Source organism: Limanda limanda, chromosome 9, assembly GCF_963576545.1.
Source record: "Limanda limanda chromosome 9, fLimLim1.1, whole genome shotgun sequence".
Taxonomy (NCBI): Eukaryota; Metazoa; Chordata; class Actinopteri; order Pleuronectiformes; family Pleuronectidae; genus Limanda; species Limanda limanda.
Genome location: NC_083644.1, coordinates 15,560,723 through 15,581,751, shown reverse-complemented (window position 1 = coordinate 15,581,751; position 21,029 = coordinate 15,560,723). Strand labels below are relative to the sequence as shown.

General features: G+C 41.9%; 2 protein-coding genes and 1 long non-coding RNA gene across 3 annotated transcripts in view; 2 read left to right on the top strand and 1 right to left on the bottom strand.

Annotated features, from left to right (window-relative positions):
* Positions 1 to 9,478, top strand: part of cep350 (centrosomal protein 350) — a 31,063-nt gene extending 21,585 nt beyond the window's left edge. Inside the window, exons 29-37 of the mRNA XM_061077586.1 lie at positions 141 to 294; positions 830 to 990; positions 1,100 to 1,233; positions 1,340 to 1,395; positions 1,510 to 3,314; positions 3,994 to 4,527; positions 5,037 to 5,180; positions 5,354 to 5,476; positions 6,105 to 9,478. Coding sequence (XP_060933569.1) covers positions 141 to 294; positions 830 to 990; positions 1,100 to 1,233; positions 1,340 to 1,395; positions 1,510 to 3,314; positions 3,994 to 4,527; positions 5,037 to 5,180; positions 5,354 to 5,476; positions 6,105 to 6,272 — 3,279 coding nt within the window. The 3' untranslated portion in view covers positions 6,273 to 9,478. The remainder of the gene's footprint in view (positions 1 to 140; positions 295 to 829; positions 991 to 1,099; positions 1,234 to 1,339; positions 1,396 to 1,509; positions 3,315 to 3,993; positions 4,528 to 5,036; positions 5,181 to 5,353; positions 5,477 to 6,104) is intronic.
* Positions 3,388 to 11,458, bottom strand: LOC133010134 (uncharacterized). The gene is made up of 3 exons (XR_009680675.1): positions 11,313 to 11,458; positions 10,739 to 10,903; positions 3,388 to 4,517 (listed from the first exon to the last, which is right to left on the bottom strand). It is a non-coding gene; the product is annotated as an uncharacterized LOC133010134 (long non-coding RNA).
* Positions 11,459 to 11,535: 77 nt separating this feature from the next.
* The window catches only part of qsox1 (quiescin Q6 sulfhydryl oxidase 1), a 30,261-nt gene continuing 20,767 nt past the window's right edge, over positions 11,536 to 21,029 (top strand). Inside the window, exons 1-6 of the mRNA XM_061077587.1 lie at positions 11,536 to 11,934; positions 14,769 to 14,869; positions 16,024 to 16,072; positions 16,357 to 16,456; positions 17,693 to 17,783; positions 18,011 to 18,156. Coding sequence (XP_060933570.1) covers positions 11,658 to 11,934; positions 14,769 to 14,869; positions 16,024 to 16,072; positions 16,357 to 16,456; positions 17,693 to 17,783; positions 18,011 to 18,156 — 764 coding nt within the window. The 5' untranslated portion in view covers positions 11,536 to 11,657. The remainder of the gene's footprint in view (positions 11,935 to 14,768; positions 14,870 to 16,023; positions 16,073 to 16,356; positions 16,457 to 17,692; positions 17,784 to 18,010; positions 18,157 to 21,029) is intronic.

The following is a 21,029-nucleotide window of genomic DNA, read 5'->3' as shown; positions in this document are numbered from 1 at the left end:
AACCATCACATAATAGGTAATGGGTAACTTTTAGATTACTGGGCATTTAAATTATTCATCCAAGCATCTCTCTCCGTCCATCTGACTTCGTTTTCATATCCTGAAGTAATATTCCCTTCTCTTCCCCTCCTCCTGTTTAGTCCGTCCAGTCGTCTATAGTCAAAGGCAGCCACAGCCCTGCCGCATCTCCATCAGACGGCAGCAGCAAGACCAAGATGCAGCTTCACTCCTCCTCTCGGACCATCATCCAGGCCCGCACTCAGCCCACTGATTCCCTCATGGCCGCACAGACTGGTGAGTAACCCAATGACTCAATACACACTTACTGAACACACATTTTGGAGGTATGGTTCCTGGTTGTTCTCCGAGAAGACCAGAGAAAGTGGACATAATGCAGCTATATTGCTGGCACCGTGTAGCCAGGCATAATGTGATGCTGCCAGGAATACATTATGCAAGCACTTCCCTGATACCGGACCTGCTTAGCTGTGTGATAGAAAAAGGGAACACTTTGCGTTGCACTTAGTTATCGCACAAGCAACGACAGTTTTGCAGGCCTGGTGTTGAAGCTGAAATGGGTTTCATTCAGTTTCAGGCTGCTGTTAAAACCTTTCGTCTTTGTAATACTGTTTGATCATTGTGAACAAGCCAAATCAACATACATAATAACAAATGTTACCTTTCTTAATGAAGGAAATGTACAGTAATCCTCAAAGAACTGGGTAGAGACTGAGTTCGATTGGGCACAAAGTTGGATTACCCGTTGCTAATCAGAGGTCTGGCACTTGTTTCACATTCTAACTGTGATTTTTCATCTGACTTTGCCTAGAACCCATTTCAGACCAGAGTGACATAGAGACTCGTATCAAGGCCCTGAAGGAAGAACTCAGAAAACGAAAGTTTATGGCCTGCCAGCTGAAAAAAGAGCAGAAGAAGAGAAACAAGGAGCGACTGAAGGCAAAGGAGGCCAGCCTGCTGAAGCAACTGGAGGTAAATGTGTTGTATTTTTTAGATGTTTCAACAAAATTGTCTGCTTGTGTGTGTGTATTTGTCCATCTATAAGTAAATTCATGATACCTTTTTAATTTTATTGTTTCAGACCTATAACGACTTCATTGAGAAAACTAAGGCAGAACTGGACAAGGAACCAGACTCAACACCTGATACAAAGTCCCAGATTCAAGATTCCATATCAGTCGCAAAACAGTCAAGTATCAATCCACCTTCTCACAGGTACCAAAATCGGCTTCAATCACAATACTCTGTTGTTTGTGCAGCTTTTACAGAAATAGGATTTTTTGTTTACGTTTAGTTCCCTCTTTCAATCCCTCTTTCTTAGGTCTGAAAAGAGCCAAGATTTTGAAAGGACAAAAATTGATGCTTCATTTGACCGACGTGAGTGATCCATACTCATCATAACTAATGTGTACATTATGTACAGCATTTATTTAAAAGTTGATTTTGATATTAAAAGACAATGTATTAATGTTTCTTTCCCTTATATTTTAGATACCCCTCTTGAAGTTGATCATAGTAGATCCAGCTCGGTGCCTGAAGTATTATCTGATGAAGACACACCAACTGTCACTCCGACTCCAGCATACGGCAGCCCAGAAGGTCCGAGGAGCCGTCATTCCTCTCTGGACCTTTTAAGACCCACCTTCAAAGAACCCAAGACACAGATAATTGAGTCTGGCGACGAGAACATTGTGTCTGATCTAAGATCTGAAATTTTGGAAGAGCTGGAGGTGAAAGTAAGCTCCAATTCAGAGGAACAACATTCTGAACTTCTCCATAAACTAGAAAAAGAAGACAGAACCGACTCCCGGGAGAAGCAGTTTACACGTAAACATGATTCCTCTTCAATGAGTGAAAAACATCGATCATCTCCATCTGAAGCAGAGGATGTTGTGAAACCTACAACTAAGTCACTTTCACCTTCAATGGATTTTGAAAGCAAGGAGGCACCAAAGAAGGATGCTGAAGCCTTTGCTTCCTTGCCAGATGACTATCATGACGACTTTGAGTCATCACGCGATTCCTCACCCAGGGAAAAACATCCCATCTCCAAGTCAGAGTCTCAAATCTCAGTTTCCCCGACCGAAATCAAGGTTTCAAGAAAGGACTCCCCAGGCCGAACCACACCAAATGACAGCCAAGATGAAGAAGTAGAGGAGGAAATAGAAGATGAGCTGAGTCACCATTCTGGCATGAGTGAACCCAGCGAGCACTCTGGAAGACTGCTGGAGCTCTATAAGCAGACGGAAGATTTCAAACATGACCAAAAGAGCATCAACTCCAGCCACTCGGCACCCATCTCCCCTCGGCTGAGCCCTCTCTCTCCTGCTCAGGATGAGATGCCAAGTTTTAAAGTGGGAGATCGGGTTCTTGTGGGTAGCGTTCAGCCTGGCACTCTGATGTTCAAAGGCCCAACCAGCTTTGCCAATGGCTTCTGGGCCGGCGTGGAGCTGGATAAGTCTGAAGGGAGCAACAACGGCACTTATGATGGAGTGGTGTACTTTGAGTGTAATGAGTGCCACGGTATCTTTGCTCCTCCGGACAAAATCACACACCTCCCAGATAAGTTTGGGCTCTACACAGACACCACAGAGGACGAAGACTCGTTCTTTGAAGATCTGTCAGACAAAGATGGGGATAAATGTGAAAAAGATGAGGACGGAAATGATAAAAAACGAGGAAAACTAAAGAGTAAAAATGACCAAACATCTCATAAGGACTTTGAGCCTGGAGATAAAAAGATCACAGATGATTCTCTTCGCAAGAACCAGACCTCACTGAAGCCCACATCCCACCTCAATACACAGCATCACAAAGACTCCAATCATCAACTCTCTAATGGCAACAGTCGGGACATAATTTTGGAGTTTGAAGATGCTCCGACCACTCTCCTCATCTCTGACATGGCCAAGATTGACCTGGAGAAGAAGCAGATTCCAAAGGAGATCACAACCCTTGTCGAGAACGAAGATGTGGACTCACAACACCAGTTTACTCCTGCTGATCTTTCCACAGACATCAGGGAAGTCGAGGGAACAGAGATGGAGACAGACAAACTGGACAAATTCACGGACACACTCTTCAACAACTTCCTGAGAGACACTGTGAAGCAGTTTACTCAACTTAAAAGGGCTAAAGAGCAGAAGATCAAAGATGCCAACCAGATGAATGGAGAGCTGTTGGGTGAAAATGTTGAAGAGGAGTGGATCCCTACAGTGGAACAAAAAGATGGTCTACCTTTCTTCCCAACCATAGAAAAAGAGGAGCTGTCTTCACCGGAGCTGTGCAACCGACCGGTGAGTGAATATTTCTGACTCTTTAATAATGCGTTTGTAGCCTATGTAGTCAATGAAAAATAGATACAGTTAATCAGGTTCCTTACTGTGACACTTGAGGTCATTTTGTGACTTTTATTCATACTTGAACTCAAAGCAAAATATGAGTTTAAACAGGAAATATCAGAGCCCTACTTTAAACTGAACAGGTAAATAAGAAAAAAGGGAGAAGCACCCCTTACCCTGAATTTATAATAAAACACCAAATATCTGCAGTCTAAATAACGATTACAGGCTGAATTTCCACTTTGACTTCTTCAGTGTTTTGTTTCGTTGTGTTTCGTCATTTCAATCTAAAATGTTAAAGCGAGATAGTGCTGGTCTTTAATGTGATTGAACTGTGGTGTTTTGATAATCAAGTTACTAGCAAACAGTGGTTATTTATTTGACCTGGAGAACCCTCATGTTTTTGGAATGTGCGCAGCCAAAGTCCAACTGTGTCTGTTAACAGTCTTTTGCTCTTTGCTGAAAACCTTTTGTGTCTGAAACATCAGTAACAAGTAAAACTCTTAAAGACTAGATCCAAAGTCTAAAACCATGATTTATATGTTATGATGCAGTTAAAAATTCAAATTAATTGAAATTTATATTTTCTAAATTTTTTGCCCATCAAATTGTTTTTTTCTTTTTTCCTTCTCAGGAGAGTCCAGTGTTGGGGGCCAGCGGTCAAGAGGAGCTTGCCAAGCGACTAGCAGAGCTGGAACTGAGCCGTGAGCTGCTGGAAGACCTCGGTGACGATGACGACTGGTTTGATGAGGACTATGGCCTCAGCTCCCGCAGGGAACAGCAGAGACTTAAACAGAGGCAAATAGAGGAAGAAGAAGAGCTCAGGCTAGGAGGCCTGGGGAGGTCTGGCTCATCCACTCCTATGGGGGGGCTTGTCTCCTCACCGGGGGGAGAAGGGCAGGTCAAGTCTCCACCTAGACCCGAGCTTCCTCTTCCTCTACCTCCCAAACTACCTGAACAGCCGGCCATGGTGGTGCCCCACTCAGCTGCAGAGGTGGAGAAGATGGTCCACGCTGCCGCTCAGGAGATCTGGGAGGGCTGTGGCCTGGGGAGGGGGGGAGGAGTGACCCTTTCACAGCTGCCAAAGCCCAAACCCTCGCATGAGTATCTGGGTACAGATGCGAGCTGCCAGGACCAGGAAGCCCTCTCCATCCGCAGCTACAAAAAGGTGAAAAAAACTATGTGACAAAAACGACAAGACACACATCCTAGGTGGATTTTTATTGTGAAACTGAAATCAGAACAGGCAGACACCCTTGGCATCCCCCTACCAATCATGCTTGTGAAAATCAGACAAATGCTTCAGTAGCATCGAGCACAAGGCAGCTGGACTAGCACTTTATCTAAATGGGTCTACTGAGGTTAAATGCCGGACAAGTTCCCATTATTCCCATTATTCAGCGGATTCCTCTCGCATGAGCATCCAAATGTTTTCAAGACGATACACAACAATTTTAGTTGCCTTTGGTTACAACTCTGAGACGTCCCTGTGCTCATCGTACTGGAGAACATCCGACTCAGGCTTTGCCTCAGTCTGCCTGATACGTTTCATTGAATTCAAATAGCCCTGCGGTTGAGCAGTAATCATTGCGGAGTCATTCTCGTCGCAATTTATTTTATATAAATATATTTTTTTGTTTTAGCTCTAGTATCTCATCGCTCTCTGTTGTTCCGCAGGGTGTGTATGACCTGACCTGGGAGATCCTGCAGGAGATCCATGCGGAAGATCCCAACGCTGATCAGCCTCAGTGGGTCAAAGCACGACGGGGGAAGGCCTCTTACCACAGAGTGAAGTTCCCAGGAGACATCACCAAAGTCCAGGTACAGTGCTTCACTCTTTACTTAAGTTACTAATAGTGTACTTGACTGTGTACAATTTGGGTTGTAATTATTGGGGTTTATATTTACAGGTCTTTACAGTCACCCAGATTACAATGCAGTGTGATGTCTCTTACATGTGATGACCAACACTGTTTTCTCACTTTGTTGAACAGGAATTCCTCGCATCAGAGGTACTGAAACTGTACGGTCTGGCCAAGGATCAGAGCCAGAAGACTGACTGGCAGAAGATGCTTAAATTTGGCAAAAAGAAACGGGACAGAGTCGATCACATACTGGTAGGTCCCAATATTACACGTTTGAGTTATTCCCTCCACGAGGAGGTTGTTTTGACCCCGTTTCACCCTGTTGGTCAGTAAGCAAGATTACACAAAAACAATTGAACAGATTTACAGGAAATTTGGTGGAAGGATGGAGGATGGTTCAGGAAAGAGCTCATTGAATTTGAGAGTGGCAGATTCAGGAATTTTCCTTCACTTTCTTGAACATTATGAGATAGTCTGTTATTCAATATTTCCACCATTCTCTCGCAGAGTAATTGATGGATCTTGATGAGAGAAATCATGTATTGATATTGAATATATTTATGAGTATGTGAAATGTAGCGTTAACTGTTGGAACCGTGGCAGAGATATGTGCTCTTCCTCGGGCCATTCTAGTTTGTACGATATTTTAAAGAGCAGCATTTTCATAGAATGTCCAGCATCACCAAGACAGAGCATTAGATATGGATGTTACAGTAGTGGATAACATAAGAGAAACTGTTATTGTCTTATCGAATTTAGCATAACACTGAAAATTGACATGCAAACTTTCAGTCGAGACATTTTTGCCACTTTACTCACAGTGATATGAACAACTGATGTCAGTTAGTTGTGTGAGAGGTGACCCCTGTTTTTCTCTCAGGTCCAGGAACTCCACGAGGAGGAGGCCCAGTGGGTCAACTACGACGAGGACGAGCTGTTTGTCAAGATGCAGCTGGCCGACAGCATCTTTGATGCGTTGCTTAAAGACACCGCAAACACGCTGACACAAATTTGTGACACAAGGGCCAAACGAGATGACCCCTCTTGACGGCTTTCCTGCTTAGATTTTTCGAACTACAAACCTCTAGCTCAACCGCAGTTTATCCTCAGCCCTGTGAGCTCCAGCCAACCTGTCACTGCTCGGTCTTCCACCAGCTGATGTGCCAACAGCAACCCTCAGATGCCTTCAATCCCAGCATTACCTCTCAGCTCAACTACTCCTACTTATTTCATCAACGTTAATTTGCTGAATTTGCTTCAGCTAACTGTCGTGGTTGTACAATATGTTGTCACACACAAAATGCCTCCTGAGCGATCCTGAAACTTTTAACACCGTTTGGTCTCAGTTCTCCTGTTCTCATTTCTCACCTCCGGCACTGGTCATTTTGTAAATGCCAGTGGGAGAGTGAGCAGATTTTTTTATAGAGTACAATGGACTGTGCCATTTGTTTGCATTGAAAGTCCATTACTGCTGCTAAGATGATTGTTCCACAGGGGACTAAAATATAAAACCTGGCTGGACAAAAGTAGGTTGTCCTTTTTGAATCTTAAATGTATATTCCGATTCAAAAATGTAATAGAATCGCAGAAAAATTATACAGTGTAGTCTGTCAGGGATTTGACTGACACATGATTGTTTTGATTTTGTAATGCAGCACATTAAATTAAACCGTGACTATGAGTTGAGCTGTCAACTTTAAGCTTTAATCTGGAAGGATTTACTCCCCTATTGGGTGAAGAGTGATGGGATTGCAGCCTTTTATACATAGCCCCCCATTTTAGGCGACTGTTAGCTTGCCTTAAAACAAAAATCTTTACAGGGACTTTTGGAACATAACTGACTGATTTAGACTGTAATGAATATTGAACTGTAATGCCTGTGTGGACCTACAAAGCTGCTAGTTTGTTTCAACTGTATGTTGAGCTTCATTATCCTGCTGCGTTGCCTAATTTAGAGGGCCGATGTATAGAAAGAAAGTCGAGCCCTTCACCCAATAGGGAGATGTACTCTGTTAAAGCTTAGAGTCAGCACTTTAACTTCATAATTATTGTCGACTGTGTGTTGTAAAACAATGAAAGCGTCACTTATATTACAAAAATACTTTCGGACGGCACTGGGATGGAACATCACTGAGTATAAATATATGAAATTTATTTGCCTCTTTAGTTATATTATTTATTATGTGGCAAATGTTACTCAGAGGAAACGCTCACAGAGAAAAAGAACGTTCAAAATTGTAAATGATCTCGTCAACATATAGATACACAGATAATTTTAACATTGTGTAAAGACAATTTAATTAAACTGTAAAAGCACAAATGTGAATGTGAAAGTGGCAATAACATTATGTCAAAGGTTTAAAAAGCGCTATTGATACCAGAATGAAACATGGGGGAAATTGTTTTAATATTTAAATGTTGTGCTGTTGAGAACTAATGATTTTGTGGTGTCCACACAACTGTCCATTTGGTCAACACAATCACTGTGTCCCACTTTTGTGTTACATTTTCAACTAACACCATGTACCAGTGATAACAGATTGAAAACAAGTATAATTTATTGAACAATGTGTTTGTACAAACACATCACACACTCAAAACACACTTTGGTCTGAAAAGACAAACTGGAAATTGGCTTGACCTGATAGATTTAGAATCAAAGCATAGGACGGTACTGAAATGCTGGATTTGAGCCTTACTTCTTCTCCAGTCCTTTTTCTGTCTGGGACCTCAGATGACACCTGTGGCACTTTCCACCACCATTTACCCTGTAAACAAGTTTCCGTAGCTGAAAATTTGTTTACTCAACTCCAAAAACCACTTCGTCGTGCAGCAGCGTGGCGCAACGCTCTGATTGCTGACGTGAACCATTTGGTTTCACGGCGATCAACAAGTTGAGATCAGTCATCACCGTGTTGCCCAGACAGCAGAGGTGGTCTTTCTCAAAGTTCAGTTTAAGTGCCTCGTTAAGTTGGTTAATGTCTCAGCATCCTTTGGACCTGTTTTCTTTGAATGTCTCCTTCAACTGCTGTAAACTACTTTTTTATAAATAATCCTGCTCTTCCGACCGATTCTTCCGTTTCTGCCTTATGTCTCTGCATCAAAGCGTAGTGTAGTAGAGGTTGTTTTTATACCTTCTCATTTCCCTGTGCCTGATGAGATATCTGTAAGACAAACACAAATAACAGACTCATTCTAAAGGTCACCTGCTCCTTCTTTCTGTCACTCTCCACCTCTGTGCATATAGACACAGTTGAGTCATCGTATTGATAACGGTATCCGGACCTAGTTTGTGGACAGTCCACAGACATGGACCAGCTCCAGGGCCTGGGCTGATCAGTGAGTCACTGAGCTGATGAGACTGAGCACGTAGGACTTTATCTCAGGGCTTTTTCTGGCCCTCGCTGTCAGCGCTGCTTTGTTCCAACCAACTGTACAAACTCACCGTGGCGTGTGTGTGATGGAGCGTCATCCTCCTCACCGACTGTTTGGAGCTGAAGTGACCTTAAACTGAGAACTCAATGGGTTTTTTTCTATTCTACTGTCAGTGTTTTAACAGTTGCTAATGTGTATGTTCAAACTGTAAATATTCTAATGTAGAAAAGACCAAAAAACATTTGGATACTGATTGGTCCACGATATATGACTTGTACATTTGGTCTGTAGGCAGATGTAAATGTAATGCTAACTCCATTAGTACCTTTAAGAAACATTTTCTACAAACCCCTCTAGGATTGTCCTCATGAATTGATTGTATGTGCGAGGAAGTGAAGTTCTCCTCTGTAACTATGCAGTACTTGGTCTTATGCATTGTTTTATATGTATGTATCCACAACTCCTACTGTTAGTCTCTAAGTTCTAATTCATTCTCAAGAAGCTTTAAGCCGTTTGCTTTAGGACAGAGTTTTAGATAAAGTGTGTGGTCTGATCCTGATAACCGAATTAAACTAGGCGGAAAATATTTGATTATCAAATGAACGCAGTCCGGCAAGACTTCCCTTCTTCGTCTTATGAAATGTTTATGAATATTTATAATAATGTGCTGTGAGTGTGCGCTAAGTGCACTTGAAGGCTTGTACAATTCTTTTATGGTTGTAAATATACTGTCTTTCCAATCTGACCCGCTGTATCTGTAACCTGAACGATTGTTGTAAAATAAACACTGTTTACTTTGCAAATATGTACATAGTATATATTTGTTAACAGAAACCAACTTTGAATTTGTAAATAAAGCTTTGGCTGTTTCTAAAGGAATCTGCTCTCAGCGTGGGTTGTTCCAGTGTTGATAACAGCCTCTCCTCACACTGATGTTTATATAATCAGATGTTGAGGTCTGCAGTTGGTTTCTACACAAATGCAGCAGCAGGGTGATGCGTGTTTGAGTTGTGGGTGTGACTGACACATTGTCACATCGCAGCACAATACCAACAGATAAAGAAAACAGTGTACAAACTCAAAATGCATGATGGGAGAACAGAGCTGTAGCCACTGCACCACCGAGGGGCCAAGGACAAATCCTCTGTTATAGTAAATGGCTTCCAGACAGGGCCGGCCCTGGCAATGTTGGCACCCTAGACGAGATTTCAAATTATGGCCCCCCAAAATACACACGCAAACTGTCACACATCCACAATAACTTTTGGACTGTATACAGATGCACACACAGGCAGACAAAATTGTAAGCTATAAAAAACAATATAAATATATAACAAAAAATATAAAGAGTCTGAAATCAGCTGTCATGTCGACAAAAATAAACATTAATGTTGTCCACAATCGGGGTGACTCTTATCTCTATATTGTTCTTTCTTCTCCTCCTCTACTTTGCTCGTTTGGAAACTACTGGGTTATTCTCTAACAATAGGTTTTTAAAGGATGTTAAATCCTCCAGTATCTAAAATCCAAAAATATAAAAGTAACTTTTAAGTAAGGTAGTAAAGTAGAAAATATTTTTTCTGAAGTGTGTATAAAAAGCAGCATAGAATGACACGGACACACACACAGTAATTTGTCCATCTTCTTATAGTGCTTAGTTCCTCTCGTGAGTCAGCATGCGGTTTGGCCTAGTGGGTAGAGTGGTCATTCTTCAACACAAAAGTTGCAGGTTTGATCCCCAATCTTTCTTTTCTTCGTGCCGGCAATATACTGAACTCTTAAAATTAGCAGGACTTCGGTTACCTATTAATTGCAAAATATATTACACTATGTCAATTTAAATTAATTAAATATAAAAAAAAAAAAGAAAAAGGAAAAATTAAATGAAATTAAATGAATACATTTTTTTTTTTTTTAAATAAAAAACCTGCGCGCGCAATTCCTGCGCAATGGGCTTCTGCGCAGGATGTGCGCGTTTGTTTTTTTCAATTAAATATAATTTAATTTTTTGATTTAATTTAATTTAATTTTTTTCTATACTTACTTTGAAATGGTTATGGTTCAGTTTTGTTTTTCTAAATTGACATTTTATTAGAAATTGAGCAATGTCCTGCCAACACGACAGCCTGCCAAACTTACCCATGAGTTCGGACCCAGCTCCTGTGTCCACTGGTGTCCTGGTTCCACCCATGGCAGCGTAGTGGCGTGGGGCCGGCTCATCCCTGCGGCCCAGGGAGCGCATTTCTCCGCGCTGGTTCAGTGGTAAATGATGCTGGTCTTCACAGGTGACTGACCTGCGCAAGCCTGTAGCTGCCCCCCACCCCCCACAGGAGATTATGTGCTTGTGTGTTTGTGTGTGGCCGCTGCGCTTCCCGGTTCTTCCCGGATCAAAATATCTAGGATTTTGGCCATTTTAGTCAAAGATGATTAAACAACAATACACCTCAATGTAGAGAGGTGTTCAATTTGCAGAACATAGAACAGAAATTATATAATTAAAATGTCATACCTACTTACTTTAATTGACTTAATTCATTTAACTTCAATTATTTAACTTAATTCAATGCAAAAATGACGAATTAAATTAGTTATTTTGTGTGTGTATGTGTATAGACAGTAGATTAAACCAAACGTTTTGTAGTTTTTGGAACGGAAACACGAACACTGAGCTGTTTCTATTTGCATTATGTAGAAGTTTAAGGAAGTTATTTACCATCGGTAACTTCCTGTCTGAGAATCGTGGAGGGATAAAAATAGATCTACTTTGTGTTCTTCTCCAGCCACTTGAAACCATCATTCCTGAGTGTTTATCAGAAGTGCATGCGGATGGAGCTGGTGACTGAACCTGACTGTGGGTGTTTCTTTCAGGAACTCTGGTCATCAGTAGTGGGAGGAACCAGCTAGCAGGAGGAGGAGGAGGAGTAGGAGGGAGAAGTTGTGTGAAGTTTACTGACATTGAAGCGGAAACTTGCCGAGTTCGGACCCGCGGGTTTACCAGCAGCTCCTCCAGCACCTCCACCTCCAGCGGCGGCAGCAGCAGCTCGGACTCGGGGGGAAGATGGCGCGCAGCTGCGGCTGTGCCACGTCTCGGTTTCCTCCCAGAGAAGCGGCCACACTCGCCGCCTGGCTCTGCGTGTGTCTCCTCTCCTTACCCTGGGCTGCGGAGGCCGGGCTGTACACCTCCTCCGACCAGATCATCCTGTTGACTCCGGAGAACGTGGAGGCGGTGCTGGTGAACTCCTCCGCGGCCACGGTGGTGGAGTTCTACGCGTCGTGGTGCGGCCACTGCAGGATGTTCTCTCCGGTCTACAGAGGGCTGGCTATTGATATTAAAGGTTGGTGTGTGGGCCTCCTGCTGCAAGTGGCCAATCATAACTACTATTCATAAAGTTTCTGTACAGGTTGTAAAGATTTGTACTATATGGACTCGTATCAGTTTACAAGCCATAACGAGTCTCACACTCCTCTGTAGTTGTCATGTCGGGCTGAGGGGTAAACTTAATAATCTAAGATTTGTCAAATGTTTTGAGTTTAAAACCACAACCTTCCTTACAAGAGTGAATACCAGTATTTAAATACTAAAAGAAACAATAATCTGACATTAATCTACTGATTTGATCTTGATATCATTTTGCCCATTATTTTATAAATGTATCGTCCAGCTCCAATGTAATGCTAATGTCGGTGGAGGGCAAAGTATCAACTTACTATACCTCACTGAAGTATTATTGTCAACATGTTATCATAGTGCAGTAAAAAGTCCCCTGTCAGTGTTTACTACTTTAAATTGTGTTTTTTTTTGATTAATATTACTGCTGCATTCATTTTCTAGAGGTTGTTGCATTCTAGTACTGTTGACATTCAAGGTTGGGCTCATTTGAACCACTTTACATACTGTGGGCTAGTTTAATGCATCATATTATGAATGATCATCGAATGCCTGCAGAGTGGCTTTGCTGCGAGAACCACCTTTCTCTAAAAAGTCCACTTTTCAAGAGCCAATCGAAGAGTCTTTTTAAAGAATTGATTCACATTGAGAAGGGAGGAGAACACTTAAACACTTAAAGTCACATTAACCACCATCAGATTTGGTGATCCAGGATTTTCACTGCAGAGAGGGTATTCAAATTTTAAAGATTAATATAGTGGAGGGAAAACTGCAATATTGTACTATTTGCTAAAGTAGAGTAGAAGTATAGAATTGCTTCAGATACTCAAGTGGAGTTCAAGTACATCAAATTTGTATTTAAGTACACTTCTTGAGTTATTGTACTAAATTATTGTCCTCTACTGGGTACTGTTAAGCTTCACCTCCCTGATGTTTCCATCACGTGCTTGTAAACAGTGAGGGAGCTGTTGTTTGTGTCTGTTAATCGGAGCATGAGATCTAATGAGTGTTTTTATTCTGCTCGACACCGTCGGGTCAAAAACTCACCATCGTGTCCTCTGAGTTCGGTTTCTGGAGCTTGTGCACCGAGAGAAACATCACATCGCAGTGAGAATCAATATAATTAGGATGACAGTCAGGGGCAAAGAGTCTGGTGATGGCAGAGGGCCTGACACAGTCATGGGGTATTTCAGTCTCACACACAGTCAACAATGGTAACTTGGCAGGCGATGGAAATGCCTTGCCTTGGAGCTGTGGGAGAGTTCCTGCTGACATTTTATGGGAGAAATGAGGTGTAGGTGCTCAAGTCAACCATGAACCTGTGTGAGTGTATCAGCAACAACTACTTCCTGATGGGACATGAAGTGAATTCATAGGCCCGTCAGAGATGCAAATGTGAAAACAGAGATGCAAATCTGAAAACACAACAACATAAACTTCTAATGAAAATACCTGCTATAGACAAGGCTTATTGCTGATTGGATGGACCCACTGTTCATCTTTTTTTGTGAATTTGGTATTGTGTCCTCCTATTTGCACTTGTTGCGTTTTCCTATTTGCACTTCAGGGCCACCATACCTCAACAATCAAAACACAGTTCATTCAATGTTGTAGACTAGAGCATACATGTCTTTAGCAAGGCATCTAATGTCAGATGGTAGTGATGATGATACTATTCACAGCTGGTTTTCCACGTCAGGCTTAAATTAGTTTTTGAGTTTTGAAGCTGGGCGATGACTTAAAAAAAAAAAAACAGTCCTCTGCTCTTTTCTAATCACTCACACGAACATGCAAAATGAACGTAGCGCAAACCCAACAGTTCGTGAATACACGCACCGGGGAAAGTATTTACCGACATTAGCAAGATTCAGTTGGTTAGAGGTAACAAATGTCAGTTTCGATACATTTTCAATTAATTGCCCAGTTCTACCTCAGTGATGTATCCTCAGAAGAGAAACATCCTCAGGACGTACTGTACATACAGGTTATAGATATTGAGCAGAGGGAGGTTGTTGTGTGGAGCTTTGATCGCTTTGTTGTTCGCAGATCTGTCATTTTGTGTTGCAGGTTGTCAGGAACGTCAGCTGATCAACAGTTAACAGCTTAACAAACATGTTCTCTTCCTTTTGTTTGCTTAACGTCCTGAAACCTTTCACCAAATGAGTGAAAATCTGACTCACTTTGCAAACTCGCCAATATGTTCACGTATCAAGCCTCTGAACTGGCAGAGTAGGAACAAGTTGTTTTACTTTGTCCGGTTGCATCAGGTCTGTCTCAGCAACAAAGCTCCTTCACAAATTCTCCCTCTGACTGAAGTTTTAGCTTCTTAGCTTTTAGCTCGCTAAAGCTTTTTCCTGACCACAAACGAAAGAGACCTAACTTTTTCCAACTCATCTAGTTTACTATACTTCAAGCTGCAGACTTGCTCGCTATTGGCTTCATTCCTTTCTGCCAGCACTTCCCCACAAATTAACCACACTTTGTTGCTTTGTACAAAAAATCTTCTCCATTGCTCTCGTAATATCTGCGTCTTGATAGTTTCCATGATGCTTATCAGCGATGACACATATATATGGAGATTTGACAGGTCAGAACCAACTAACCAGAGGCACGTCTAGTCTATCATTTTATGTTGGTTTTTTTGTATTTGAGAAATACAAATTAATTGAGAGTGTTTGTATGAGTGAGTTGTCTCACAGGTCATGTTTGGCCTGGAGGCCGGAGGGTCTCCTCTCCTGCAGTAGACTAAATATTTCCCTTTATTTGATGTCTTTTCTTCAGAGTGGAAGCCAGCTGTGGACCTTGCAGCGATAGACTGCGCTGAACCTGTGAACAGGAAGGTCTGCATCGACTACAGCATCTCAGGGTATCCGACCATCAAGGTAACAGTGAGCTGTCTGCTTATGCTCATCTTTATCGGCATGGTTACATTGTTGTGAAGGCTCAGATTCATGTTATCCAATATTAGATGAACTTACACATCTCATTGCTTGACGGAATGGGTTCCTACCACTGTTACTGTATGACAAACCATACATTTTCTGAACTGGTCACAAAATCAGTAAAATTCACAGCTTTGCTTTAAAAAAGGTTTTCTTTTATGCTGTGGAGCATGTGTTTTACATTTTACATTACATTTATTTTCAAAGTTTGACAGTTAAATAATCTTTTTCGTTATTGATATAAATATTTGTCTAGTTTCACACTCTGATGAGTTAGGCTTTGCTACTCTTCTCTGTTTTACAACATTTAAATTGAGCATCTTTTATGCAAAGAGGCCATTAAACGTTTAAATTAATTTTGCAGGGATGATTTCCAATGATTAGATTCCACAGGGACCATGTAAGAGATCAAGGTAGAAAGAAATGTGACCTTCATATTTGAGGACGTATTTCATTTCTTTGTCATGATTGGTTATTAAGTTATAAAGAAGTGTGGCAGACGCTGTGTTTTTGCTTCGGAGATGAAATAATGAGTTGTTAAATTATAATTTGTTGCTCAGATTGTTAGTCTCAGGTCATGGTATGTACTTTTCTGTCAGTAGGTGGCAGTAGTTTTCTGTGAGTTTATTTATTATATATATATTCATTGTAGAAGCTCTCATCTGTAGATGACAATGTGACTGTAGATACTATCATGTGTTCCCAGTGAGTAAAGTTGACCTTTGCCTGATCTGCAGCTACTCTGCAGAAAAGCCCCAGTTTTCAACATCTGTGTTTCTATCTTATCTGATTCGTCAGCAGCAGTGTGTGCTCAGGCCTCTACTCTCATTTCTGCTTCCGCTCTCTGCCGTCGAGCGAGAGCGACAGAAACAAAGATCTCATTCTGTTTGAACCCACAGCCGAGCTCTAACATCTGCAAATAATTTCAACCAGGAAGGATTGGGAGGTCAAGGCGGGCAGAGAGGAGCGCTGCCACAACCAAACATTACACATCACTTCACTCCTCTCGTGGTCGTGTGAGGCCCGTCTGAGCTGATCCCTCTCTCTCTCTTTCTCTCTCTGACTTAAACTCTCTCTCTTCTTGCATTTCACAGTTCTTCCATGCCTACAAAAAGGCTGACTCCAACGGCCTGCCTTTCAAAGGTACACACAAGCAGACTCCACCTTAAATTGTCTTCCAATGGCGAACGTGCAGTTTCAGCAGGCGTCCCGTCAGATTAGCAACATGCACACCAATCATTTTCCTATCAGACATGTAGGAAATCATTCAAACTGACTTGGTTCAGCTCAGGCATGTGACTTTGCACCATTCATATCATACTTAACTAATGTTCTGAGAGTAGAATGTATACAATCTGATGCAGTCATGCAGGTATATCAGCCAACATAGGAACAATCAGTGAACTGTGCTGCCCTTTGACCTCCAGGGTTTATTCGCGATGTTCGAGGTCTCCGTCACAAGATCATCGACAAACTAGAAGCCCACGTGCCCTGGCCCCCCGCCTGCCCCCCGCTGGAGCCCACCAGGTACGATACACAAACATGTTCAGTTAGGTTCTATAAAGTGGCTGGAAGTTCAAGGTTTACATTTTGTCCAGTCATTATACATATTTAGCTCTGTTATCAAATCAATGACATTAACCTATAACTAGTGCAGTGTCTGTTCTAAACCTGGCTGTTTGGAATGAGCTGTTTCTTTGTCCTGTGTTAATGCTCCGCAACTATTTCACAATTAGTCCTCGTCATTGGTTAGTCCTCCTAAAACAGTTTTACAATATACTGTCACTTTTCATTGTCTGTGTGCTTGGACGTTGTGAACAGAGCTTTTTATAAACAGTCTTTGGTGAAGAGTAAAGCCAGAAAACTTGTTCATCCTACCTGGTTTATCTGCAATGAAGAATTTATAATCAAGGTTTTTTAGTGAAACAGAATCTTCTTTGTTGTTGTTCACATGTGTGGTTTATAAATAAGTTTATAAACTTGAAGAACTTGTTGGCCGTTTCCAAGGTGTTAAGCAATCCACACATTCTTCAGACACAAGTAGTCACGTAGACAAGTAGAAGATTATTTTTTATTTTTTTTATTTACCATCTGAATAACCAGTAAACTGTAAGATTTAATCAATGATTGGTCTGTTTATTCAATTAATTCAAGTCTATAAGTTGGAAGCTGTGAGGTTCCTGACGGACCAACATGTATCCACTAGCAAGAATCTTGTTGGCTCATAACTCTGCTCGGCTCATATACATAACCACACACATGCATGGTACGTGCAGTTTATCATCATGATGGTGTAGCAGGAAGAGGAAGTCGTGAGTCAAGCTTATTTCTCCTTTTAGAATTAAAGGGGAAGTACCATTGCTCCTTTTAGATTCAACTTTCTCCTGTTCTTTTTCTTGTTCTTATGAAAATAATGGTAATGAAGTTCCCAGAAGAAAAACCAAATCCAAAAGTACAGTAACATGAAAGCAGATCTCTCACTGGAAAACATCTTAGCTGGAATTTTAGATTGGAGATTGAAGAAAGAGCCACATTGACTCATGTCAGAAAGACGCTTATACTAAGGAAGTTGTTCAATTAAATTTCAGCATGTGCTTTTTTAAGATAAAGTACGTCCATTCAATTCTGTAGTTACTTCATTCTTCCTTTGGATCTCTATTAGATCAATATTTAATCCCTTTAAGCTTTACTGGTGATGAACTGAACTCCAGTCGCAGTACAAATGATGTGTCTTACATGGTTTGTCTGCTCCTCTCTCTGCAGCGAAGCCGAGCTCGACAGCTTCTTTGAGACAAACAATGTTCAGAACCTGGCCCTGATCTTTGAAGAGGCCAGCTCCTACATAGGCCGAGAGGTAACAGCTTGTGTGTTCATCAGCCCGAGATGTGTGGGTCTCTAGGATATCAAATCCTTTTGGGGCAGGAAAACAGCTGAATATAGCTAACCAGTCCACTTTAGATCCACTTGAACTGAACCAGTTACCTATTAAAGTGATCCACAGGGAGAGAAAAACTTAACTATACAAATACAATACAAATGGAATGTCAGTATGTTTAAATGTGTGTGTTTGTGTGTCTTCAGCTTACCCTGGACATGTTGCAGTTTGACAACATTGCCGTGCGGAGGGTCCTGAGCACAGAAGAAGGACTGGTGACCAAACTGGGAGTGACTGAGTTCCCATCGTGTTTCCTCTATTATCCTGGAGGCAACTTCAGCAGACTCAAAGTGTGAGTATCTGCGGCGTTTGTGTTTTAAACCTTCACTGAAAAATAAATGCTTTATATTTTCATGCCGACCGCAGTAACCTCTAAAATATGTATAAAAAGTTTTCAATTTGATGTTGTCATATATAGATTTACGATAAAAAAATTACACATTTATTATACATGTCTACATATTTGTTTTATATTTATCTTTATCTACAGTACGTGTCTAGTAGGTTTGTGTTTTGATTTGCATGTATTCTTTATTCATTTTTGAAAAACAAAAGAAATAGATTGTCGTCCATTTCTCTTCACTACAGAGTATAAAGTCAAGGACAGTCACCATGGATACGTCTTGCTTGTTCCGGCTTTCATGTGCATAGATAATATTTCCTGTAAATGTAACCAAAACCACAATGAGTTGGAGTGATGCAGTCAAATCCGCATGTGAGGATTGTGTGAGTGAGATTGTGAACACACTCTGCTTGACCGGCATCTGTTGACCTTCCCATGAGTTGTGTCGCAGCTGTTGTGGTGAGAGAAGTCGTATCTTTAGCAGGAGTTTTAACTTTCGGGCATTCTGTGAAAAGGGAGGTTAAGGACAAATCACCAACATTTTGGGCGATATGAAGCTTATAAATTGAGATTGTGAGTGCCAGGACGGAATTTGAACTTGCACAGTGTTTCCGTTGCTCTCTGACATTGAACTACTAATGAGGGCAACATGAGAATGAAGTCAGCACTGGTGCCTGAAGGTTTTGTTATGGTCCGCTTGCTTGCTCTTAAGAAGACAAACCACTATGTAAACACACCAATGGAGGAGGATAGATTAGAATCGAGTCGAGCTGTAACAGTAACCAAAGACAGACGGTATGATCAACCTCAGGATGTGCGTAGTGTCATCTTCACTTTATATTCTCAGCTATTGCCAATTGGGGTATGTGGTGAACATGACAGTTCACTGCTACAAATGGGGTAGAAAAACAATGTTGTTGCTGTTAACACACAATTGTTCAGTGTTCCAAGTGCAACATGCTATTTTCGTAAATTCTAGAAAAAACTTTATGTACGACTTTATTATTAACCTAGAATAGAGACTAGTACAAGTTGAACCAGGTCACAATATAAGACAATATAATATATCAAAGTTTCCGCTATCGCCAGCACAAGCATCAACAACTGTATTGACTAAGAGGTTAGTATGCACCCGCTAGGCAGCGCCTCTTCTGCGTCCTCTCCATAGACTGTATATAAAGATGGATGACGCGTCTACACTTCCTCCCACTATTAAGAAATGAAGCCAGGAGCTGTCAAGATGTCCATATTTATATACAGGACATCTTGGACTCAGAGGAGACTGGACGCTTCAGAGACTCACTATCGCAAACTGGTATTATGAGACAGGACGGGACATGGCTAGCTGGTTAGCATGCTCATTTGAGTAGAAAAGGAGGAGTGATCAAAATAGAAGCAAAACAAGATTTGACATTAGTGCTCCTCTCCACCAACCGCTGTTGGCATGTAAAGGTTTGACGCTAGACAACCAAAATTTCAGATACATTGAAACTGATGCTAATGTTGCGTATAGGACCTTTAATTAATCTGAGGAACTACACCTTTAAAAGCAATAGGGCGGAGGTGTGAGGCTGGGGAACAGCTATTTTGGTTATTTCGTATTTGTATTTTGTTCCGTACCAGTTCCTCTTGAATATAAATTCTGTTTAGCTCGATGTGAAACGTACAAACACCAAAGTTTACTCCCTTTCACTCTCTATTGTTCCACGTGCAACAACTTTGCTTTCTCCTCAAAAGCGCCTTGGTGTGTGCTCATTATCTGAACCCTATTCATGAGAATACTTTTAAACATCTGGCCTCTTAATGGGATCAGAGCATCAAAATCACTCCCATTATTCACCATCATAAAGCGGCGCTGATCATTCCTCACCCTGCAAATTCATCTGCTGTTTCTGCCTCTTTGTTTGGCCGTTTCAATAACTTGGCATGCAAAGAGGACTCTTTTTAGTTGACAAATGCAAAAAGGAAATGATTTATTGCCGATTTATTTATTCACCCTCCATCTCTCCCCTTCCAACCCCCCTCATCTCCATCACTGTACAGAGGGGAGGTTTTTTAATTTCTTGCATGAAAACAATGCCATTGCTTTCCTGGCTTCACCTGCCAAACAAGCCCCAGCCGCACACGGCGACAGATGGCCTCCCATCATCACTGAATGTCTGATTGGTCCTGGGAGAGCGTGTGCAGCGCGTGTCTGTGTATGAGTGTGCGTCTGTGTGTGTGTGTGTGAGAGAGAGAGGGAGAGAGAGAGAGCGTGCAGGGGCGTCTCACATCCGTCATGCATGTAATGTGTACTGGTCCCAGGTGAATGCATTCCCTCCCAGCCCACCCTGACGCCTGCCTGCCCGACAGCCCTGGGGGACTGCTGGATGAATGGTTCTCCCCTCACATCTGTACACTCCCACCAGACACGCAGGTGTAATTGAGTCCCGGGCTGGTGTGAGTGAGCGCGGGCCCGGAGTATCCATCCTCCTTATTACCATCCTGTTGCAGTTTTACGATGCTCTCTCTCCCTTACTCTGTCTCGCGGCGTGCGTGACAAGGGGAGAAAGCAAATGAGAGGAGGATGTGAGGGGTGGAGAGAGGATGCAAGAGAGAGGTAGAGAGCAGGGGTGGGGGGTGGGAGGGAGAGAAAGCATTATTGGCCTTGGTTCCAGTTGCAGGGTTATCACATGGCTAAATGTGTGTGTGTCTCTCTCTCTCTCTCTCGCTCTCTCTCTCTCTCTCTCTCTCTCTCTCTCTCTCTCTCTCTCTCTCTCTCTCTCTCTCTCTCTCTCTCTCTCTCTCTCTCTCTCTCTCTCTCTCTCTCTCTCTCTCTCTCT